This window comes from Agelaius tricolor, unplaced genomic scaffold (genome assembly GCF_023055355.1).
Source record: "Agelaius tricolor isolate 1412-34295 unplaced genomic scaffold, bAgeTri1.0.p SCAF_7, whole genome shotgun sequence".
Lineage (NCBI taxonomy): Eukaryota > Metazoa > Chordata > Aves > Passeriformes > Icteridae > Agelaius > Agelaius tricolor.
Genome location: NW_027269267.1, coordinates 34,565,177 through 34,591,258, shown reverse-complemented (window position 1 = coordinate 34,591,258; position 26,082 = coordinate 34,565,177). Strand labels below are relative to the sequence as shown.

The 26,082-nt window shown below is 38.5% G+C and overlaps 1 protein-coding gene across 1 annotated transcript in view; it reads left to right on the top strand.

The window, feature by feature from the left end:
* The window catches only part of PCCA (propionyl-CoA carboxylase subunit alpha), a 272,561-nt gene that overhangs the window by 194,470 nt on the left and 52,009 nt on the right, over positions 1-26,082 (top strand). Inside the window, exons 20-21 of the mRNA XM_071430901.1 lie at positions 7,310-7,408; positions 19,322-19,375. Of these exons, the coding sequence (XP_071287002.1) occupies positions 7,310-7,408; positions 19,322-19,375 (153 nt within the window). The remainder of the gene's footprint in view (positions 1-7,309; positions 7,409-19,321; positions 19,376-26,082) is intronic.

Sequence of the window (26,082 nt, the reverse complement as noted above, 5' to 3'; positions counted from 1 at the left end):
GTTCAGCCAGGCTGATCTTCTTCCCTACCAGCTTCTCTTTCAGCACATAGCAATGGCCTGCTCCCACACCTTTAAGATTTCCATCTTAAAAGTATGTCCAGCCTTTCTGGACCCTTTGTTAATAAGGGTGATTTCTCAAGGGACTCTGAATCATTAAGTTCTCTTTCACTGAGTTGAGAGCAGTCATCTTGAAAGTGCTCTCAGTGTGGATTTCCCTGCCTGTATGACCTGTGCATGTAAAGGTGGAGTTTTGGTGGGTGTGTGCCTGCAGGCCAGGATGGTGACGGTGACGAAGGGGCGTGACGGTGACACGTGTTGTTGGTGTGGATGTCAATCCTGTCAGTGTCTCCAGGACACATCTAGCACCAGGACTGGCACCAGCAAGCACAGTGTGTGCACATATGACTGGACTGCTTCTTAAGAAGCAGAGATGTGACTGTGAGTGCTTGGAGGCCAGAAGGATCCTTAACTAGAGAGAAGAGGAAGCCATCTATTTAGAAATTTGCCATCTATTTAGAAAGTTTTTGGGAGAGCAAATCGTTCTGTGCCTACAGAGAAACTGAAAGCTAAGTGTCCAGACTAGGAAATCACTTGAGCAGGTGAAGGTCACTGGATTGATCAATTGAAAAAAAATTAAAATAGCATAGTACAGTCCCCTGATCTAGGTGAGGAAGTAGGCTAAGACTTCTCTAAGCAGCTGAAGGAGATCTCTGTCACAGGATGTGCTGGTCACAGGGACCCTGACATCTCCTGGAAGGGCAACGTATGGGATGAATGGTGGAAAGTTTCTGAACAGTGTTTGGGATAACTATTTCATACTGGTACTGGATGGGTGAACTGGTGTTGGCACACCCAGATCTGTAGCTCACTTTCAAGAAAGAACTGGTTGAAGAAGTGATTCCAAAGATAGTCTTGGCTGTGACAGCCATGAAATAAATGGCGTTTGTTTAGGATCCTGAAGGTAATGAAGAAAAAGATTACCAGGGCATAGATCCTGGACACCAGGCTAGTGGATGTCAGTGTATTCTTTATTTGTACAAGGTGCTCCACTTGCACTGGGACACCTTCAGGTATCAATGCAGGCTGGGGGATAAATGGATTGAAAGCAGCCATACTGAGAGAAGGATTTGGGGGTGCTGCTGGATGACAGGCTTCATGGGAGACAGTAGTATTGTGGGCTGCATCAAAAACAGCATGGCCAGCAGGTAAGGAAGGGGATGCTGTCTCTCTGCTCCTCTCTGGTTAGATCCCACCTGAAGTGGCATCAACCTCGCAGACTTTTATGATAAATTGACAGGATTTGTGGTCTAGGGCAGAGCAGTGAATGTCATTTACCTTGACTTTAACAAGTCTTTTGGCATGATCTCAGCCAACATGATAAAAAGCCATTTGAGTAGTCAGACTCAGTGGGCCATGGTTAGTGGGTTGTAATCTGCTTGGAGGTCACCAAGGGACTGCAAGGGTCTGTATTGTGACCAGTTGTGTTCAACAACTGAATCAGTACCTAGAGGCAGCAGTGGGACTGCGCAGTCCTTACATCTGCAGAGGACAGAATTGGAGAAAGTGCTCAATGCAGTCAAGGGCAATGCTGCCACCCAGTGGGACCTGGGCAAGCAAGAGGAATGGGCTAATGGAAACTTTGTAAAACTGACCAAAGTCAATGTCTGTCTTGTAGACACAGTATTTGATGTGGTCTGAGTTTTGAGTAGCAGGATCTAATGACCTCCCTCTATCTGCAGACTACACCTCTGTTAAGAGAGCACAGGACACTGATAGGAACTTTTGGTGCCAGGGCAGGCTGCTGACTCAGTCACGTTCTGCTGACATGTCTGCCCACACCTCCAAGTCCTTCTCCACAGACCTGCTCCCTAGCCAGTCAGGTCACAACATATCATTGCAATGGCTTCATCCTTCCTAAATGTTTGACTTCAAAATTAGTCTTGAGTTTCATGAAGTTTTCATTAGCCCCTTCCTCTTGCCTGCCTAGGCCCCCTGGATGGCAGCCCTGCTCTTGAGTGTTTCACCCAGTTTTGTGCCATCTGTAAACTTGATGAGAGTATACTGTCACCTCTTCCAGGACATGGTCCTGGAAAATGTCAAACACTTTGGGAGTAATCAGAGCCTGGGTCACTATCAAATGAAGTCCAAAGAACAGCAGATAAAGCATATACAAGGAGAAGCTTAACTAATAAGAACTGCCCACATGGGAAATCTTACTGGGTTTCTTTGCATTTATGCATTATTCATTTATATTTATGAATGACAACATAAGAAGCACTATTTGGTTGTAATGTGGCAAATATGACTGATTTTGTTCAAGGTTCTTAAAGGCAATGTGGGGAAAGTTAGAGCAAGTTGTACAAGAAGACCCAATAATTTCCAAGACAATTCTGCAAATTACCACATGTTCTTACAGACTCCAGGTAGCCAGTAATTTTCATGATAAAGAAGTGTGTTGTGATTATTTGCTATGAGAATATATAGATGCAAGATAGTGTTTGAACTCTTCTGCTGTGATTTTTATTTTTTATTTTTTACATTAAAAACTAGCAAAATGTTTTACAAAATGCCTGGGGTTTCATGCATCATGCTTTTAAAGGAAGTCTTGGGCTCATCAGACCTATAAAGGCTTTCCTCACATTCTTGAGATTGCAGGGGACTGCAAAAGGTAGGCTTTGAAAGAGGACAGTTTTCACTTGCCTTTTCCATTCCCATGTGCTTCTCTGTTGGATGGACAGTAGATTAGATGAGAATTTCATGCATTTTGTGAAAACTTGAGAACCAAAAACTGTTTTGTCCAGCTCTGGCTTAGTCTGAGGTCACTGCAGACTGTTACTGAATACTGCTGCCTATGGCTGGACCTTCTATTGCCACACTGCTACCAGCTCTCTGGTCACCCCCTCTTCTGCACAAGGAGCAATACCTATCCTTTACCTGATTTATAAAAATGTAAAGAATCTCCTTGCTGTTTTGGCATGGATGGTGTGGTTAGCAGTGATGGAGGTAAGGAGTCTTCTGCTTGAGACAGTTGCTTTTCCACAGAAGAGGAGAGCTTTATGTAGGTTTGAACAGTCCTCAAACATATAAGCTACCTTGTGTTTACAAGAGTCATGCTTGCTGTTGTTGTTCCTTCCTGCAAGGAAGGTTTTTAAGGTTCACCTTGTAGAGCCCTTGCTGCCCAGTGGATGTCCCTTAGATTAATGGCAGTTGAAGGGAGTGAAGGCTATGACAGTGAATATTTATGTATATCCTGTGAAGAGTAATGTCTGTTTACCTGAAAAGTGCATCTTCATGGGCAGCTGTCTTGGTCAGAGAGAGACTTCAGCAAGGCAGGTCTGCAGAGGGTGATTTTTCATTTTCTAGATCTGATTGATTAGAGAATGCCATCACTTCCATTATAGCAAGAGGCAGAATTAAGGGCTGTAAGTCCTATGGCTAAGGGTGGCATAGCCAAGCCATTAGGGCTAGGACTCTGGAGTTAAACGCCATGCTGAGAGGCAGAATTGAAACCATGGGATTAAATCAGTCGACTTAAGTTAGTCAGACTCAAGGCTGGCATGAGGAACTTCAGGCATAATGTTTTGAAGGACCAGGCAGGAAACAAATGCTTTAGCTGCCCTCTAGTCTCCTGGAAAACCACCTTCATTTCCAGGAGAAAAGAAGTGACATGTGCCAGATGTACGCGAGACTTTGCATTAGTAAATTAACAGGGCTATAACACTCAGGCTTGTGCTGCCTTCTTTAATTGCCTGACATGCACACAGAATGCCAAATTATGTTCTCTAAAGGAAACCAAATGCAGATTATGCTTTGCAGCTCTTTGCACTATTGGTTAGCTGGTACATATCATGCTGAACATCAGGAACTCACTCCACAAGAGGTGAAGGGGCTGCTACTTGTGTAGTTCAGGTGCATGCCAGCAAAAGTCTGCAAAGTTATGACAGTGGGGTAAGCTGTTGACCTTTTTCTAGCATTATGCCTTGGACTTGTCACTCTTCTTTCTGAGAGCTCATTTACAGTAGCTTTTGAATTGGAAATAATTGTGAAGGACTGTGGCTGCTTTTATCTTTTATGTCCTCACATAGGGACAAACAAACCTTTAAAAAAAGAGATAATTCACCACCACTATGTCGCGTGGGTGTAGTGCAGCAATGCAAACATAGTTACTGTAGATGCACAGACACATACATATGTGTATACTTGGAACTGAGGAGTTAAGGATAAAGCTACACTATATAGGTGTGGTGTAAAGCACAACATGACCCACTGCAGGAGTGAATTGACTGGGATCTTCTCCCTGCAGTTCAAGTATTAGCATCCATTGAATGGTGATTTGTTCTTGGCTGTCTTAGGAGCAAAGAAACAAAGTAAGATGGGAAGTAGTCAATATAATGTCATTAGTTAATCCCCATGTCCCCCTTCACACCCTGAACCCCCACCCCCAATCCTAAATCAAAAAGGTCCTGGGTTTATTGCAGAATTTATTAGGTTCAGTTATGATACCCATTGCTAAAGAAGGAATGAAAGCAAATGGAAACTTTTGACAAGTTCTTCTGCCATCTTCTCTCTTCCCCTGTTTCTACCTGCTAGCCTTGCTAAGCTGTTGGCTGTTGAGCTGCAGAACGAAGGTTTACTCTATTAGATAAAGTATTGGTTTGATTTCAATCCCCATCTGCTTTTGGCACACTGTGTCCCATCTTCCCCTCCACCCCTGCCTTTTCCCTCATTTGTAGTAAAAGTAACAGAATCACTACACAGTAAATATCTTACCCTCAGTCCTTGTTCATTTTCTCTGATATCTTGATGTCCTGTCTTTGTCATCCTACCTACTGGAGCATATGCAGCCAAATTTCCTTGGGATTCTCTTGGCTTCACATCATCAGTTGGTTACACATGGTGCTAATAATGCAAAGGTGGTGGGGTCTATCCCTGTATAGACCATTAATTTTAGAGTGGAACTCAATGATCCTTGTGGAACCCTTCCAACTGGGAATATTCTGTGATTTCTGTGATCTTCCTCAGTTGCACATACCATGGTGAGTTGCAGGTGAAGGCAGATAAGACCCTGTAGCTCCATTCTGTGAGAAGTCTGCTGCAGTTTATGGGATAAGCATTAGTTCATATAACCCTTCCTCTGACCCTCTGTTCTTTCTTGAATAGAGAAACCATAATAGTGGCAATGTATTATCTGCTGGTTTCTCTATTGCATTACATAACAGCCTGGTATGCCATGGTTTGTTTAGACTTGGCATCTGCTTGATCTCTCCTTTCAGGGTGGTTTCCACCAGAAATGTTTTGATATTAATGTAAGTGAGAATCAAGAATGGAGAGACTTGTATAGACCCTTGTGAGGGATTTTGGACCGGTCATTTACCACTGTGACAAAGAGGTTTACTCCTCTTTTGCTCATCTGTACAGTGACAAAAGAGCTGATGATTAGACTGAGTTTGCTGTGGAGGTATTGACTTGCATCCTGCCCCTGGAACACCCTTTGCTAGAACTGTAGATAGCAGCTGAAGATTTTCTCTGAGGCTGCATGTAAATCCTACACTGCCACAAGCAGTATGGTGTATACTTGAAGGATTTTTTGGTGACCAGTAGCCTGGTCTGCTTTGATGGTGTCTCACCTCTATCCCTGGAGGCACATGGTAAGTGATGTTTTCTGATTCAGACTCCAGTGAAGAGAGTCTTTCTGCAATAGTGACATTTATAGAATGTCTTTTAGCAAAAGTGACATTTAAAGTATTTAAATAATTGTCTTACCAAAGTTCAGTTGGTAATCACAGAGGGTTGAGACAGAGCACTGGATTTGCTTTTCTACATTTGGAAAAGTCTTTCTGAGATGTTTCTCCTGTTCTCAATAAAGACAGTATTTGCTGATATGCGTTTGCTGAGAGTGGTCTGGGTTCACCAGAGGTTCCAGCTGCTCTGCAGTGCTCTGGAAATGCAAACCAGCTGCAGGTCTGGCTTAACTCAAGCCAGGTTTGTGGCTGGTTTGCATCACTGGAGCAGTGTAAAGTACCTGAAGCATGCCAGCTAATCTGGCCTATTGGTGAACCATTATAAATGACTTGTTTTTCTTCTTGTTCTTTACATGTAACTTTATTTATAGTCTAAGCCCATGGAAATTGCATAGATTGTATCACTAAGGCAAACTTTGTGTTCTAAACTAAAGTCTATAAAATTAGAGTGTTTTTTAAGCCAGAACTTTTTCCTCTTAACTGAAATAAATTTATCAAATTACACAGTGCTCCTCTGCACTTCTCTGTTACGGATGTCTTTTAAGATGCTTCTTATTAGATCAAATAATATAAGTCTGAGACCTAAAAGAGTAGGCTTTATAAGTTTTATTTTGCAAAAGGTGTGCCCAGCTTTTATTCTAAATGTGTTGAATTTTTTTTCTAGTTTATTAAGAATGTATGCAATATAGTAAATAATAGCTACCTACCTTCAATAGTATGATGACTGTTCAAAGTATGCCATAAATATTAACTACCAATAACATTAGTCCATATGTAATATTTTTTTCGTAACCATTTCTTTCTCTGAGGCTGTTACAGAGTTGAATGTGTGATGTGTGTTTTTAAACACTATAATACAACAAAAGAATGATAGAGGTGTCATTACAGCTGCACTGATCTACACTTTTTTCAGAACCCAGAATTTTTGCTCATCACCTAGAAATATTTTTGCATAATGAATATGGTATGATTTAAAATAAAACCCACTTTCTGGATAAGCATATTGGCATTCAAGTCAGAAATTGTATTTCTCTGATCACCTGTATATTGAAAAGAAACATGTCAGAATTTGCAAAGTTTTTCTAGACTTTGAGGCAAAACACCAAAGAATTAATTACTGCCTCATATTAATTAAGATAACAATGCAAAGCCCTTCATTAGAAGCATAGGAAAAGTTCTTCCTTGGTCCTTGGAGAGAATATTATATGCAAGCCCTGTTGTGTGGGTTGCAAGGTGTCACTGGAATTTATATGCATTACTTGTCTAATTGCAGTAAATGTAGCATGTCCAGATAGGTTTAAAAGTTGGATGGCTGTTTGTTACTTGCTGGAAATCACTTGAAACCTTGCTACTCAGAGGCAGCTGTTCACAGGTCCTTCACCTCTCCCCAGAGATAGCTGGAAGACTCTGTTGTTGGACCCTGTCTTTTATGGCAGAAGCAGTAAACATGACAGGTTGTTTGGGAGCCATCTGTTTTAAAATGGTTGCTGCTTTGTATGCAGTAATGAACTTGAGATCAGTTTTCTGTCTGTCTTCAATAGTAACAGCCTTGTTTGGTGTCACAACAGGTGGAAGTTGATGGGATGAAACTAAATGTGACCAGCGAGTGGAACCTGGCTTCACCCTTGTTGTCTGTCACCATTGATGGCACTCAGAGGACCATACAGGTAATCTCACCAAAGCCTCTTTGGGCATACAAATAATACTGAAACGTGGGGTCTAAACCTGCTGCATCACAAAAATGATGTGATGTTGTACAAACGGCAGAATATTTCTACTTTGAGACAAATTCACTCCACTAAAGCTCTGGATGCACTCCAAGTTACTTACCTAGAATTTTGAATGAGAAGTTTTGTATTTAGACAGTTGTTTACCCCAGCTTATAGGCTGTCTTTATTTAATGGCTTGTGAAGAGACAGAGTTTCTTAATCATGTAAACAAATAAGAAATGCTTTACTGCAAAAAACCAACCAACCAACCAACCAAAAAAACTGATCCACCGAAACAAAACAAAAAGCTCCCTCCTAACCTAACCCACAACAAAATCCCACATGGGCACCTACAGTAAAATTAGTCTCTCCTTCATGTTTGGATTGTGTGATTGTTACACTTCTGGGCCTTTGCAGTTTGAAAGTCACAGGGCAGCACATTTCCCATGTAATATGTTTTTTTAATATACTTATAAGAAATATGATTAGTTCCATGACTTGAGAAGATAAACATAGAAAACATCCCAAACTTATGTGGCTCTAAGAAAAGAGGACTGAAAAGCTTTAAGTGGTTGTATTTTCTTTTCTACTGAACACTTAAGTCTTTGAAACCTACTCCATACACCAGAGAGTGCTTTTCTAAATGTACCCTCAGTCAGGATTTATATATTTCCTGACAAATCATTTATTTACAAATATCTATTGATCCTGGCAATAATGAAAAACAAATCAAAACTTATTGAAAGTATTGTTCTACATACAACAGTATCTATTTCCTATACATTTATCAGTGATACAGTGGTCAGATTTCTCATAATTTACAATGAAATACATGAATTTAGTTTTTCATTTTTACCCCTGGTAAAATTACCCAACTGGAAAATACTATTTTTGCTTTGATTGAATTTAAAAGACTGCAACTCAAAAATAGAAAATTGTTGTATCTTTCAAGGTCAGTATAGCCTGAGAGTGAAATTTTCATTATGTTCCCAAGTAAATTCTGGACTTAAGTTCTGTAGATTTCTTGGGAGGTTTATGCAAGCTTCAAGGAGTGTGTATATCTACAATAATTTTCTATTTTTAGGTGTGTTTTTGGTGTGTGTATATCTAAACCAATTTTCTATTTTTAGGTGTGTTTTTCTTTTTTTACTATTTTAATACTGGTCCATTTTGGTGCCATTTAATAAAGTACATTCCTGATTTTGAACAGGAAAAAATACCAGTGTATGAATCTATAAAACCTGCCTAGGTGAAAAGCATTATGTTTAGAATGAATAACTGTGTTCACAAGACCTCATTGCAAACTATATTATTATATGACTGGATATATAACTAACAGTAGTAACACCATTAGCTATGTAAGAGTTGAATTTGCACATGAAATTAGTTTTAAAATTGTGATCATATGATCTGAAGAAGCTTTCTTCTAGGAGCTGAGCCAGCAGCAGTGTTACTTGCACTCCCTGAGTATGACCAAACCCTATGAAATACTGCAGATCTAGCCACAGCAACATGCAGTGAGCTGACTGCATGGTATCCAGCCAACAGAATGTGGAATAAGCACATATGTTGTTTCCTTCTCAGATTTTATCTGCCTTTGCTTTTAGCAAAGAAACTCAGTAGCTTGAGAAGTTATTAATCTTTTAGTGTATATATGTAAATTTATGGGAACCTTAAACTTGACCTCTGATAGTCACTCACTGGAATCAAAATTGGTTTTTTGGTTATATATTTCTTAGACTTGCCCCACTGAAAGAACCAAATTAGACAAGTGTATTCCTGTAGGTCGATTTGTCTCCAAAAGCAATTGACCCCTGAGTCTTGAAGTATCTTCTTTCTGCAAAACTTAGCCCTAGAGCCATTTAAGCAACAAATATGGATGAATCAAATAATTCCAGCTGTGCTTTATTAATTTTCAGCCAATCTAATTTTTCTTCATAGTTGGTTTCATTCTTCTAAATTTGCTTAACCAAATACAATCTTTGTGAATGTTTTATTCCTTTGAAGGTTGGATTTATGCAACTTTGGCTCAATCCTGCAGTCTGGCCACAATCTAGCAAAGCACTTAAACAGAAACAGGGAATAAATTATTTTAAAATGTTTTGGTTTGAAATATATTTATGTAATTATAGTGTAGACATTCAAATTTTTGCATATCTGTTGCATGTTTAAGAATAAGTAGTTAAGCATGCTTCTGTATTTTTACTCCTCTGCTAAAAGCTCAATGCAAATTAGAGCAAAGCAGAACACCAGCTCTGCTGCAGAGTTATGAAGGGCCTTTGAGTTTAAAACCCATATTTTCTAGGACATTTTCTAGAGTATGGGTCCTGAGTGCCTGAGGAGAAGTATATGCCCTGGTCACAGTCTGTCTAGGGCATACCAGGGCACCACAAGGATGTGTGGCAGCCCCCCTCCTCCTGCTTTTGTTTCCTGTGTGAGGAAGCCCATCTGTGTGCAGCAGATGGGAGCTGCAGAGTGCCTGGCCAGGTCCCCAGATGAGGGTGGGACCAGAACCCTGGGGTACACTGCAGGTCCTGTGGCTGCAGCATAAGGGCTCTGAAATCATTGTGCTGCTTTGGGTTACTGTGAAATCCATAGGATGTTATACAAAGGGATGAAGTGGTGAAAACTTGGGAACATTTGAGCAAGAGACTTCTGAGATACAGTTTCCAGGGATGGGGGTGTGGGCAGACCCCGTGGCATTTCTTGTAGTACTCAGATTTCATCATGGGGGATTTTTTGTGGCTGTTATTAGTAGTTTCTGAGTTAATCCAAGTTTCTCAGCAATTTCTTTACTTATGACTAAACTCTACCTCTTATTTGGTGAGGCTGAATTTAACACATCCTGAAGTGTAGGATTTTGTTCAGCAAGCAAATGACATTTTCTTGTACAGAAATACTTCACCAAAATGGTTTCCCATATTTGTTTCAAAAGATGTCAGTGACTCAGAATTTGACTTACACCTAGCTATTATGAATTTGGACTTTGCTGAAAATCAAAGAACTATAGGAATATAGTTGCAATACACCTTCCTCAGATTTGAATTTTTATTTAATTGCAAATGCATGTTTTAAATACTCATATATATATATATATATATATATCTGAACCAGGATTTGAATATGATATAACCTTTTAGGAAATATTTAGAATAAAAATAAATGAATAAATGAGGGTCTTAATGATTCCTGTGAAGAGTGAGTGGAAAAGTAGAAGTTGATTTGAGTTGTGGAAAAGAAAAAAAAGAACTCCGGTGGAAACTGGAAAGGAGAATGGTGGCTCAATATGGCATCCTGAAAAGTAATGACCATTGGAATAAAGAGAATAGGCATATTTTGGGACAATTTTACATATTTTGGGAGCATTTTTACTTCTGTCTCTCCTCCCATATACAAGTAAGCTGTATTTCAGTGAACCCTGTGCCCACACAAGTTGTCTATGAGCTCTTTTGTCTCCCAGTATGAACTGAGGAGCAGGATGAAGGAAGGAAAAAGCTATCTTTTTCCATAGAGTTTGAACATCATCTATTCCTCATGGGAACTAGAATCTAAGGGGACCTCAAGATAAGGAATCCATGGAGTCCAGCAGGTGGACTTGAACCTAAGTGCAGCTCTGTCCTTAACTAGTCAGGTTGCATGGGACAACCCTCTGCTGGGACACTGCACAGGAACACTGAACAGGTATCAGCAGGGTGAGCAGGTTGCTCAAGAAAAAAATGAGTCTAAGAGGAGATCCTCAAAGCAACAACTGCCTGTGTTTGGGCAAGTTCTCAAAAAACATTGCTGACCCCTCAGATTTTGAGGCTGCTCTATGGCAATGCTACATGGAGAAATTTTATGACTGCTTAGGGGTGTTGAATGCTATGCCTGATCCCACCATTGATCATCAGACACTCAACTCATCCTTAAATACCTTTTACTTGCAGATAGTTCTCTGTAGCAAAAGGATGCTGAGCCAGAACCATAGAGTGGTTTAGTTTGAATAATTTGTCACCATCTTTGCCAATGCTTTTGTAACCCTTAATTCCATCACATGCACCCAGACTTTTCACTGCCAAACTCTTGGGCCCATAGCTCTGCTATCTTGCTGTTATGAAACCTTCTACCCCATAGAGGTAGTGTAGGCATTCTGCCTGGACCCTGGAAAACTTTTTGTGGCTTTTGGCACCTTCAGCAAAGCAATTTTACAATAGCACTGGTGATACCTCCTTTTTTGTGTTTCCTGGCTTTCAGAGAATTAATCTCTGATGAACTGAAGCTCTGTAGGATGTAGTGAGAACTCAACTGGACAGGATCCTGAGCAGTTCAGTACCACTTTGACATTAGCCTTGCTTTGAACAGGAAACATGACTACCTGATTTCCAGAGCTCCCTTCCAGCATAACTGTTCTGTGTCCCAAACTCTACAGCAAAGAGGTCTTTATCAGTCACAGCAAGGTGTAATTAAGAGAGTAATGGAGTTGCTAAACAAGAACATGATCCTGTAAAGCTGAAATCATCAGTCTCAAGCTTCAAGTGTTTTTGTGAATGAAATAGATGAAGATTTATCAGGGGAGCTTTCTCTACTTAGTGTTAAAGGGAATTCGGTGGTGGCATCACTTATTTTTTCATTTAATTTATTTATTGCATCAACAATTGCAGCAGGAGTAGTATATTCTGCATCCTGGGGTATGACAAATATAAGTGCTTCTCTGATACAATGCTTCTTTAGATTATTATTTTGGTCTATAATAACAGAAGAAATGAGAATGCTGTAGTTTATGAAGTCTTTGTTCCAGGGAAATATCTGACAGGAGAACAAAGCCTTTGCCCAAGTATTCATTTCCTTCAACTCTTTAGAGACTTTTTTCATATGTGTAATTTTTTTACTTTTGTAAGAAAAATTACCTTTTTTTCATTTTGCTGTTTTGAGATCTCAGATGTAATCTGTGATAATGATATGATACATTATATAGGTTTTCAATCTAAAATACTATTACCTCAGAACATTCATTTTCTTAACCCCTGAAAATTATTTTGGGAAGGTTTAGTGAGCAGTGTTCATGACTGCTTGACAGTTCATTTTTTGTGCCGTGCAATTACTGCACATACTCTGCTGTTGTCCTTTAACCATGACTTCAAAATTACTCTTGCTAGGTTGTCTCCAGAAGAGGGACTCAGAACGTTCTGCAGACATTTGGTTATCCTATACCCACATAGCTGTACTTTTGGGTAGAGAAAAGCCAGTGTGAGCCCCAGCACTGAATTCCTGATGGATTCATTGATTAACCTGTAGCTCACTCCCTGGTTTTTTTTCAGCCTTTTCCAGTTATGACTAACCCAGCCAAATCTGATACAAATTTCTTGTCCGTGGTTCCAATGGAGAATACGTGAAGAGAAGGGGAAAATTAAAGGGAATAAAAACTCATGAAACTACAGCAGAAGAACTAAAAGCACACACCACTACCTTTACCAATTCTTTAATGAAAATGAATACATTTTCTTTTTTTCATTCAGGAAGGAAATGAGTGGTCAACTGATATGTTAAATCAATCCCCTGTCTTACTTAAGATGTTAATCAAATAACATTAGTTGTCATGGTATCTTATGCCATATTTTTTTCCTCTTGGAGCTATCTATTTTCAAGACAAACAATATTAGGATGAATAACTATAAGGATTCTTTATGTGTCCAAGGAACAAAGTTGCTCAGTTGCTGACAGATTCATAGTTTTGTGATATCTAAACCCTGAAAGATGAGAAATGGTTCTCTTGAACATGGTAGCACATTCAGAGAGCAAAGGGGAAGGAAGAGGAGGGGTATAAGAGTGAGAAAGGACTATGGATCCTGTCAGGAATTTTTCTCAGGGCAGTCACAGACATTATCAGATTTAGAATCATATGGCAGCATTTTGACTGCAGATTCCCCCCCTTATAGGAGCAGGATGAGTCATGGCATGCCAAAACAAGGGAGGGTAAAGCTTCCAGTAGTTCTAGTCACATTGTGATTTAATGTAGCAAGAGCAAAAATTTAGAAGAAGACTGAAATTTAGAGAAGACTAAATGCCTAATTATTGTATTGTTGTAAATCTCAGCTTGAAGTAAATGTCCTTTAGATTAATTCTTTACTAACATTGAATAAACAGTATTTCCTGTGGAGGCTTTTTTTGGTTGTTTTTTTGAGGGGTGGGATTATGTGGTTTTTTGTTTGTTTTGTTTTGATTGTTTCTTTTTTGTTAGTTCTAAAATTTGTCATCTACTTCTTTGTAACACCTACCAAACTCAAGGATTAAAGAAACACATGAGCATACTTACAAGGCAGTTGCTGTATATGTAATAGCATACCTGCACTGGTTTTAGTATTTAAAAAAAACTTTGCAAAAAGAAGTAACAAGTAACAGTCACATTGGATATCCCATAAAGAAATATTGGGAAGGATTTGTGTTTCTATTTTTCTGTTTATGGGAGGACAGAAATTCCCAAGCCCTCTACTGCAATTGAATCCCAGGCATTAAGAGAACTCCTAAAAAGTAGTGATATGGTGCCTCAGCCTCTTAGAAACTGCACCTGCACAATTATCTGTGGGGATTGATGCCCTGTAAGCCCCTCACCCTGTATTTAACATCTATATTTGTACTGTTTGGGAACAGGTTCCATTTAAGGACTGAGGTAGCTTGCAACAGGTGCCAGGGGAGGCCAGTATTTCAGCATTCTGGCAGGATGGGAATGACTGCTTCAGTCTTTTAATGGGAAAGACTGCTTCAGCACAGTGCCACTAACATCTCAGACATCTTTCACAATCAAAACCCTTCACATGCAGCACTTGATCATCTCTTTCCCCCCTGGCTGACTGCTGCCCTTGTAAGAATCTGGGAAATGTGGACATGCCCTGAGGAAGAACAACTCACTGAGGCTTCTTCTACTATAAAGTGTGAACTGAGACTGGTAATGGCTAAGGGTAGAGCAGCGCACAAAATCAGGCTAACTTCCCATCTGTACTTCAATGCTCTAGGGGGAGACAATGGTGGCACCAGCAGTGCAGAATGTTAAATTGTGAAAAGCTGGGGTGATTCCCAAAGTGGAAAGGCTTGTGAGGGTGAACAAGTCTGAATGTGCAGTGCAATATAGACAGACTGCAGCATACTACAAATCCCGGTCACATTGCTAGTCTGGGATTGCATCCCTCCACTGGGATTTTGCACAGTGCAAAGGCAGTGCTGAAATGAAGTTCTGCTTGCTAGAAGGAGAGGGAAAATGAGACTGGTAAGGTCAAATCAATCACTTCTTTTGTTGAGAGGATGACTTTAAAAGTTTCACAGCTACTTCTGTAGCTTTTTCTCCTTTCTGACCCAACCATGGGACTCCACAGGTTGGAGTGACATGGGTGGAAGATGGAGCTTTCCAGATGTCCAAGCACCCTCATGTATACAAAATCTCACAGATTAAGTACTAGCAAATGAATCTGTTACAATTTTACAAGGTAAATTACTGTGGATTTTCTTGCCCCGACTTGCCTATGGTGGGAATAATTTGTTTTTTAATTAAACCTATCTGGAGATCATTCTAGCCTGTGTTTTGTTAGGTGGAATTTTCAAGAATTAAGTGTTCACCAAAAGATAGCACCTTCTATTTGAAATTCCTGATAAAAGATGTTCAGAATTTTTGTTAGTGAGTAGTTGAAATAAAGCAATAGGAGCTGGGCTGCAGGAAATTCTGCATTCTGAAAAACAGCACCATGCTGGGAAACTACCAGTGTTTTGATCAAAATTTTATCTGTAGCTTATCCATAAATTTTCTGGGCTTGTAATTTTGGTTTTGGTTTGGTAGTTTGCTACATGTTTTTTCAACTGGGAATATAGTCATGCCATAGCTTGAAAAAATTGCAAAATCATTGGCTGAGTGACAATCTGTGTGTTTTCTGTCTGCAGAAAAAAGGAAATGGTCTCCAGCTTTTACTTTCAGCAAGTAAAGCCAGTATATAGTAGTTGAAGATAATTGTGTTTGAGAAGGTTGTGTATCTATTTATCTGATTGGCTTTGCCAGTTCAAATTAATTCTGAGTTTGGGGGATAGCATTACTTTTTCATTTCTAAGTAAAGCAAAGAAAAAATTGCTTTTGGTTGAAGTTTCTTTGTTTTTGTGTTGTACCTTCTCTGCAGTTGCTGCCTTCTAGTAGCTTGGAGAGTCCTAGAGACCAGAAGATTTGTGGAAAATATTCTAAGATCTTGTTGTTGACGTCTAATAATGTCAGTTAAGAATGTCTTTCAGTAATATATATATAGATATAATGTTTTCTTGAGCTGATTTATCCTTCTTCATGCAAAGGTTGTTATCATTTTTATCTGCTAGTGCTCATCCATTGCAGGCTTAATGCAAAGCTGATTGTAACCCTACTGCATCTTACAATGAATACATCATTGATACCCAACTAAGTGGAAATAATTTTCTATGGCAAAGCAGAAGAATTTAAAGTCATATCACACTACCCTTTTGTAATTTACTGGGATTTACAGATTAAAATGATTATTTATGAAATGACTGTGGTATAGCATACACAAGATAGAGGCGAAACAAACACATTTTGTATGATTGTATACACTTTTCTGTTTTTACATGTGTGCAGAAGCATTTTGTTTGTATATACATAGCATATGCAGTATAGCATACTGTAACCTGTGTGTGTAAAAAATACATATAATATTTATGTAACACTCACACCCATTTGACAGCTTTGAGACTGCAGATGGATTTTTTGAAGTTGTGATTTTTTTTTCACATTTGAGTTAGCTTGTTAGTTTCTCATAAGGAAAGAAAAATATACTTTTAACTCACATGATAATAATTAAATTAGTCTGAAGCTCTGCACACTGAATCAACCAGAAAAGAAATTGGTTATATCTAAGATAGCATAATTTATGTCAACAATGTAATTTTACTGTATTGGCAGGTAAACTCATGGGGGTGTTTTGTCTTTGAACAAATGATAAATTTCCCTTGCCTTTTTGCTGTAAACCTCCTAGCAAATAATTTGCAATTTATTAGGAGAGCAATGACAATGCATATAATTAGCTATTCTCTATTGTTACCTCTATTTGATTACTTTCCTGCTATCACATGCAATATGAAACCATCTATTATGAGGTATAGAATATGTAAATATCTAACTTTACAAGAGAAACTGGAGACTGGTCCTTTTTCTAAAGAGGTGGGAAATAAAAGAATAATTGTTAACCATGTCCTTTCATTTTCTTGAAAACATCAATTACATTTACAAATCCCAGAAACACAAGCCTGCCAGTGGAACAGAAATAACTCTTTTCAGAAAAATCTAATCACATCTAATAGCTGAAATTTATTTACTGTAATTTGAAACATTAATTATGATAATGTTCTGAGTTCTTTTGTAACACAGTTCTCAAAGCCTGGCAGTTCTCTTTTTTGTTTTGCTGTAACATATGTTTTGTGACTTGGAAAATTTCTCTATCTTTCCTTATTCTTTGTTTTTTACATTCACCCATGAGGGAAATTTCTTTTTCCCTTCTGTTTCTTAACTATTTTCTTCACTTTCCCCATTATTCTTCCCCTATCCTTGTCCCCCCAGATGTTGATTTAAGAGATGGATTTTAGTGCTTGTACTGACTTTAAATGCAATTGACACTGAATGAAATGCTTTTTTGGACACAGAAAACAGTAGCAGTGGGAAACTGCTGTAGAGTGATAACAGTGTGCTCCAACAGTGTCAGGGCAGGAAAAATGCTGCTGCTATCTTTGTCTTGACTTGAGGCTGAGGCTTTAGAAGGTGCCTTCTTTATATACATATTTATTTGACTTAATTGAAATGGTTATTAAATTAGTTTTGGAAGGGCTTGGTTTTTGCTATGCTAGCTTATTTGGCTGCAAGTAAAGAAAATCTGTGTGAGGAAGTACTTTAATGATTTGCTTTTCAGTTGAGAAAAGTAAGTCAGGTTGTCAAGATACCTGGCTTTACTCTGAAAGCCTTTAAAGAAAATTACAAAAGGGCCTCTATTTTTCGTTTTGTTTTGTTTTTTAAGTTGTGTTTTTCTGTGTGACAGGGAGATTAGCCAAAAAAATGGAATTTTTATTAGGACATGAAAAGGTCTCTAATGACCCTTGAAAGCGGACAAAAGGGTAGCACAATAAGTGACAGAACTCTAACGAGGGTGGAGGGCATTCCAGGAAAAAAAGAAATTAAATCCTTTAATTTTTTTCGGCTTGCCATTTTCTGACAGCTTATCAAGTGGTTGGGACTTGTTTGTTTTGGCATGTGGTTTGTTCATTGTAGGCAGCCGGTACTTTGTTCTTCTTTGTGGTTTCCAAAACCTGATTGTGTTTATCCTAGACTGTGGGAAAAGTGTATATTCCTGTTTCCTTTATAAAAGTAAACGTCAGGTTTTGTATGAAATTTTATTTCCCATATTTTCCATTCCATTAATCATTATTGTTGAAATATGTCAGGCTCTGGCACATCACCCTTTGTTTTCATATGATTGTACAGATTGCAATGTCAGTGTGTGACCGGTTAAGTCAAAAAATAAGCATGTTTGGGCTGTAGTAATTATTACTTCATAAAGTGTGGCTGAGGAACATGCACCATTAGTGAAAAGGGATTAGGATTTAATTTATTGCTATTAAAATTGTTTTGGGGGATATCTAGCTATTGTGGTGCAGCGCTTTCTCATTTGGTCTAGACAAGACAAGACTTAGGGGAGCCATGATTAGGGCTCTTCACATACCTGGAGGTAGCTGTAGAAAGGAAGGGAATAATCTGTGTTTCCTGTGTGTAGTGAAACAGATGAGAATTAATATGAGTAATACAGTTTGAAGTAAGGGTTATTTTAATCAAATATTAGGAAAAACTTCCTCATGGTAAAGATGCAGAACAGTGGGATAAATTGCCCAGGGGGAGGCTGTGATGTTTTTGCAATTGAAAGATTTTGAGAATGAGTTAGAAACACATCATTTGGGAGTGACACTGGTGTGTTTTGATTCTGCTGGGAGATTATTTGCAGCCCTGCTCTTATGATTTTTTGTCTTTAAAATGCTGAAGGCTTCTGTGCAGTTCTTTGCAATAATACTCATCTTCTCAGATCTGTGCTTTAGTACTTTTATGTACACTTGGCATTGTGTAAAAGGGCTGTGTGCCCATTGTGTTAAATGAGGGCTGTGTTCCTTCAGTTGGGACCCATGTGGGCCATAGCTTAGATAGTAGGAATGAAATGTGAGAAAAACGTTTTGACACTGAAGGAGAAAATGATTCACAGGAAGAAAGAATTATTTATACATCTTGCATATTTAAATTATGTTTAATACTGTGTGAAACCAGTAATATATTTTCTCTTGCATTGTCTTGCGGCTTACTGACAATGTAATATCTGAAGACTCTTTAATAACTTCAATCAACTCCTGAACCACAGTAGGTGACCAGACATTTCATAAGGTCATTTTTTTTTTTTCTGTTTTCAAAGTAGCATCATTGGAGGTTTGCATTTTAAAAAGAGATTAAAATGTCTCTCATTAGGAGAGAATGAAGATAATACTAAATGTGAGTAACAGAATACAGAATCACTGAGATGGCAGAAGCCTTATTATTCATGACATTCGAGCACAAGGTTGCTCTGTGTTGTACTTGGCCATCTTTGCCTTCATTGTCCTTCAAAAATAAATTTTATTGAGTTGACTGAACTAAAACCAAAATCTGAGATGAAGTATGATTTAGACTTCTAGTACTTCCGTGAAGGAAATTATTTTATCTGTTTAATGTATAGATTTATGTATTAAATTATTTTTGATTACTTTACAATGATGTGACAAAGAAAATGGAATGGTTACAAAATTGGAGTTGCTTTAATCAATTCTTACATTTGTGTTTTTCAGCGGATTTCTCGGAATGCCTCTGGAGAGACCAGCATTCAGTTTCTAGGCACAGTGGTAAGCATGTAATAACTGTGTATTGACAGGAGTTTAATTTGTAGAAGAATATAATGTAACCAGAAAGCAGCTAAATTACACTTCTATACATTTACGCTTGTGGTTATGGGGGTCAGTATTATGTGTAAATATTCTGAGTTTAGCGGGTGAATGTAGGCCAACTGAAGCTAACTTCCAAGGCACAGTATCTATGTTCTGCTTTTCTATTGATTCAAGTCTGCATCTGTTTCACTTAGAAGGGATCTAAAAGTAACTGCTCGTAGATTTGTAAACTTATTGCAATATAATGAGGTTTGGTGCACATCAGGGTCACTCCCACTCTTCCTCATCACATCAACTTTCTGATCTTTATTGCTTCACCGTATCACATACCCTTATATCCCAGAGTGGATATCCCAGTAACTGTCTTAGAAAGAACTGTTCAGTAATGCAAAGTGCTCTGTTCTTTTCTCACTCTAACCAGATTTGGTAGCTCTGTAGTTCTCTCAGATTTTGTTTGCTGGAAAGAAGTATGCCTAAAATCCTAATCAGATTTTTATATCGTTAGACAGAATTTACTCTATAAAACTGTTCTGTGGAGCACTCATGTGTAACATACTGGTTTTGTGTTAGGTCATGGATGCTTATATACAGACATGTGATTGAAACAACTTCCAGTTCTGTGATTTGCATGGTTAAAATGCAGCCATTGAATTTTTCCAAGTTCAATATGCATCTAAAAATAGTTCTGAAAGTGAAATAAAATTGAAATATTCTCCAAAGTAAGTTGTCCTACTTGCTGCCAATAGATTTCACTGTAGTGATATTAACAGTGAAAAGCCTAGGAATGAAACATTCCATTTAGAATTTAGTCCTAACATCTTTGTGCACTCTTTGTTTTGGACACAAGTGGATTAGGATTGCATATGGTCATGCTTTCATTCTACTTGTGATTAGTTCTCCTGCAAGTCCTATGAAGCCATTGTTGGTAAGGTGTAACGTGGTAAACTTAACAAGAATACCTTGCATTTATGTTTTTACTTTACGTGTTTGTTTTTTGAAATGAAAAGTGCCCCTAATGTTTTTTACTTCTATAAATACATCTCTGTGTATATATATTTATTTATTTGTCTTAATCACAAGCAGAGTAGCAGTAGCATAAAGACATGAAAATGAAGTTTTGTTCTGCGCTATTGTATTTATGATGATGCTTTGGCTCTGGAGTTGCAACCTGTGTATGTGAGATTGCTGCTAGGTGGCTGATCAGATAGTCCTTGTGTGAAAAGAAAATAATTACTCCAAGTAGATAAGATATAAACACAAATAAAACTTGATAATACTGGCTAGATTTTAGTTGATTTCTCTCTTTACTTTATAGAAGTAAAAAAGTGGGTGCTGTAGTAGGGAAAATTCTGGTTGTGTATTTAGTGACATTAATATTAAATCTTGTTCAAATTAGGTACGAAGATATTTTGTATTCTTTTGTTAAAGTGCCCTGAAGTCTCACTTTACAGACCAGGACTCATGTTCTGGGCCTTGTGCAACAGGAAAATATTATAAAAGAGGAAATAGAATTGATGTGCTTTTTGTGTTAAGAAAAATGATGATAAAACAGCTAATGGATTGTAATACATGTTAGATCTTACTGACTAGCTCATGTGTGTTTATTGAATCCTAGTTATTTGGGGAAATCAAGTTTGTGATTACAACTAAAATTCTCAGGAGGACTAAACAGAAAAGCCTTGAGTATTCTGAGATTTTTTTTATTTAATATAAATTATGCACGTCTTGCTGATCAAACCCAGAGAGAGAACTTCAGGAATCAGGGTAGAGAAACAGTAATGAAGTCTGCTTCCCAGGGTGTGTTCCAATATCAGTTTTCCCATAGAATCCAATCCGTGCCCGTGCTTCTCTTAGTTCTTCTAGTCCACTGTCCTTCTTTCCCCTAAGTCCTACCTTTTCATTTGTCCTTTGCTCATTTAACGTCCTTTTACTGTTCTGATTTAAACTTAATATGCTCAGTTTAGGTAATGGGGTGGAAGATACAATGATATCCACTACAAATTGCTGCACACACAGATACCCAGTCTGTATGTGTGTACATGTGCACATACAAAATGTAAATGTTCCAACAAAGAAAATGTTATCTTAACAAAAGCCCCAGAAATACATTTTGAGTTCACCATTACTTATCTGTTATTAAACCCTTGCTAAGTGCAGTTGACTTAGGAAGTGTTTGAAAGGAAAATTTAGCAGAAAAAGCCTCTTGATTGCTCATTATTATTTTTATTATAAGGCATTGTTATCAACATAATAAACAGCTTGCAAAGTTACTTCTCTACTCTTTTTTTTTTTTTTTTACTAGCAAACATAAAGGACGACTCTGAGCATTCTGTGTTCCTTTTGATCAGGGCAAATGTTGATGGCACTCCAGTGGTACCAGGCAGGACTGTGGCATGCATGCAGACCACTGACCTGTCCAGCAGAATATATTTTTAGATCCAGCTTGTAGGGAGCACAGCTTGCCTGGCTTGTCAGGAAGGCATCAGCTTCAATAAATGGCTTCACTTGATTTTTTGACATTGTAGAAACAACTCTGCTGCTGGATTTTGACAAAACACAAGCCCCTGCTTCAGGCCAGCAACTGGCACTCTGAGGGGAAGTGAAAGCTGTGCTTCTCTATTAGAAATATCCTGGCTGTTCCAGTTAGTTAGGTGGAGGACAGAGAAGACTGCATTGCAGATGAAAGACAACAGTAAAATATGAATTTTTCTGCATAACATATGGTAAACATCTGGACAGTAAGATGAATGTTTCTGTTAGTGTAGCAGCATATTTCTGTTATTTTAGAGGAGAACAAGAAAAATCATGTTGCTTTCTCCCGGGATATCATAGCTTTGGGTGCATACTGTTAGCATCACTTGGGGGTCTACATGGATTTGTAATAATGCTTTTGTTTGTTTCTGATCATGTGTAGAAATTCATTGCTACTTGAGCATTTCTCTTCTCTCCAAATTGTAGTGCCATTAGATAGCTTATTTTCTCCAAATTGTTTTTTGATAGAGGGTTGTGAGTCTCAGATATGATAGGGACTCATGCTTTTGGAAGATGCAGGAGGATGTTTCTGCCTGAAGAGCAAGCAACTTGTTATTGTAAGAAATAGTTGTTGAATGGGAAATTGCACTGGTTTGGTTTAATTTTCTTGTGAGGATAGCATTTTGAGTCCTCACTAAATTATTGCAGAGGAGATCCTGGGTTATTGCTGTAATTGAGATTTTTCATGAGTTTTTGCTCATTTGTCCCCTCTGAATGTCACTAGATGTGGTGTGCTGATGGAGTCCTGCTATTTTGCCACTTCACACTAGATTTATTCAGATAGTGTATTTATTAATAGCATTACCATAACAACAAGTAAACTGGTTGTGCTATATATTGTACAAAGAAAAAGGAAGCAAGATAGTACATGATTCAGATTAATGTCCAAAACTGTGCCCAAAAGCAAAAGTGCAGGAAATAAGGAAGCACATCCTTTATAGGGTGTCTCCTGTGTGTAGGCAGCTCACAGAAGTAGGTTTGTCAAAAATGTAGAATCACAGAATTGTTTAGATTGTAAAAAGATCTCCAGGATGATCAGTTCCAACCATTAGCCCAGTGTTGTCAAATCCACCACTAAACCATGTCTCCAAATGCTACATCTACACATCCTTTAAATACCTTCAGAGACAGTGACTGCACCACTTTCCTGGGCAGCCTCTTCAATGTTTGACACCCTTTTCCATGAAGAAATTTTTCCAAATATCCGATCTAAACATCCCCTGCTGCAGCTTGAGGCATTTTTCTCTCATTGCTTGTTACCTGAGAGAGGAGACCAATCCCCACTTGGCTACAACCTCCTTTCAGGCATTTGGAGAGAGTGTGAAAGTCCCCCCTGAGCCTCCTTTTGTTCAGGCTAAACAACTCCAGCTCCTTCAGCTACTCTTCACAAGGACTTGTTCTCTAGATGTAAAGATCATATAAAATAGATACATAAAATCTATAGAAAAACACTAAGATGTATACACAGAGCTTCTGTATACATATTGCTCCAGCCTCTGCAATTCAAAACACTGGATGTTTGACTACTCAGAAGACCAAAGTCCACCGTTCATTCCTGTCTTTCTAATTACCCTCCATTTTCTGTTGTGTCTTTTGTCTTTTCGTTCCACCTTCTGTTCTCTTACGTGAGAGGAATGTTTTTGGCTGGCCCACTGCTGGCCCCAGTCATTTGTTGGTTATTCAGGCCTCTCAGCAGGACTTCAGCAATGAAATACGTCTGGGCAGGCAGCCTTTAACACTAAGAAAGCTGCGAGTATATAGAGAAGTGCAGATTATTGTGCAAGCATTAAACGTATTCTAGACTGTGTGTAGAATTTGAAATAAAGAAGTTGTGTATGCTCAGATAATGAGCAGCCTGGCTCCATCACGTCCCTAATGCCATTGTCAGCTTTGGGCTGCAGGCCATGCTTGACAGTGATGCTCTGCTGACCCAATGGATCACTTTCCTCAAAACAGACGGTCCCTATCCTCTGCTCATCATTCATACTGTTTCTTTGATCTTCTCTAATACCACAGCAGAAATAGAAGTTATTTTTTTTCCTCTGAGGAGCAATGGAAGAACATATGCATGACATACTGCTCAGTATATTACTTAACAATATAGGGGAACACAATATAGGAACCCACATGGAATGGTTTGGAATTACTTGGGCTTAAGAGTCAAGCCATCTTTAGGTGCTTTCTGAATTTTCTAGCACTGTTTTCTTGATTCGTGCATCTCACTGGAGGTTTCTCCATTACTAATGGCTAAAGGAGTGCTTTTTGCCACCTTTGATTTACAAAATATTTGAAGTTTTGCTGTGGTAGCTTATGCTCACTTATGACTACTAGTAGCCTGTTGATACTACACATCCTTTTCTTCAGCCTTTTTGCACACCAACTTAAAATAGTCCTGAGACCCACCACTGCAACCTGTTCTACAAATTCCAGGTTGAGAATACTGGATTTAGGGAAAGTAGTCTCTGTCAAGCCCTTGACATACTTTTTAGCATAACTGGCATATATTGTAGTGCAGTAGTAATCACAGTTAGTATTAATGAGTTTTGGGTTTTAGCTACTTCCAGATAGATTGGCAAAGGGAAATTCCATATGCAGTCAGGGTTATTAGTTCTGTATCCTGTTCATGGCAGTCAGAAATGGAGAGCTTTACGTAAAGGCAATCCTCAAAATCTGTCTTACTGTATTTTCTTATTTCAGTCATGCACCTAAGGTAGTCTTAGGAGCTACAGGCCAGTATACTAACTTTTCTTACTGCTGATTCTCCCTTTTGCTCCCTCCTGCCATGGCTTATCTGCTTTTGCTTCAGCAGCCAACTTCCAACTTTTTGTCCCATTACTGAGGTTACAAATTGTCCCGAAACCCTGCAGTCTGTGTATAATCTCATCAGCAGACAGCGTCCTCCTCCTTTTCTCCTTCTCCCTGTGTTCTTATAAAGCTTTGGCTGTATGAGTCTGATTCAGCTCACAATAGGAAATGTTTAACAACCTGCTTCTTTCACCCTTAGAAATCGTTGCCGTTCTTAACAAGTCCTTTTCTTTCTTTATGCTTTTCTTTCTATATGCGACACTTCTGAAATTAGATACTGAAGGTTTATGCAGACTTTCAAACATTGGTTGAAGACCTGCAGAGGTTACAAAGGTGGTATTTATTGGAATATATAGAGTACTAACCACAAGAAAATAAATATAGACCAGTAAGTGTTTATTTTGCAAGCTAATGTCTTTTTAAATTTTTTTTTCACTCTTCCTATTCACAAGCCTTAAGATTAGGGTCCCTGCTGATCTAAAGGGAATTGTACTGTTGTATAGGTTTTATTTTCTTTTCATCCATTTTCAGAAGCACTGTGAACCACAATGCTTCTAGTAGTAGAACTATCATCAGTGGCATTTCAGTAGTGCAAAAGGTGTCAACAGAAAAAATGTGCAGTTGTTTCTGAAAACAATAACTTCCTTTTGAATGTGGATGATGAGAATCCTGAGACTGGCAGCAAGGTGCTACAGTATTCTGTGGAAAGTGGGTAACTCACACAACAAGGATTTCACTTGGGAAAGTAGCAACCATCATTAGGACTTGGTAGTGAGAATTGTTCAGTTCATGAGGTGTGAGTGATCAGGTGCAGTCACACTGCTGCATATGCTGTTCACATTTCTATTCTCTTATAAATTATTTGCATGTTTTAAAGCAGAAGGTTTGGTGAGTATATTAAAACTGTCCACTGGGGGCAAACTCAAAAACACCTGAGTGATCTAGAAATACCAGTGTTACCAAAAGCCATGTTCCTAAAATAAAAATGATCAGACTATTTTGGAAATCTTGCTCTGGATTCCTTTGGAAAGAGAAATAAGTAGTGCTTGGAGTTCTTTCTGAATTTTGCTCCTGTGACTTAAAAGAAACCAGAAGTGACACAAGTTCCCACAGGACAACTTGTAATCTTGCCTGAGATCTCCTTGAACAAGAGGTGCTGGTGCTAAGGTGAAGCTGAAGATGCATAGGTGCTTGTTGGATACCTAATTGGCTGTTGCCAAATTTCCCTCATCTGGACTATGGATTTTGGATCCAGTGCTCTTCAGAAAACTTGTCCAAACCTAGCTATGGTACTTGTGGGTAGAAGGACTTAGCTTTCCTTTGAATCA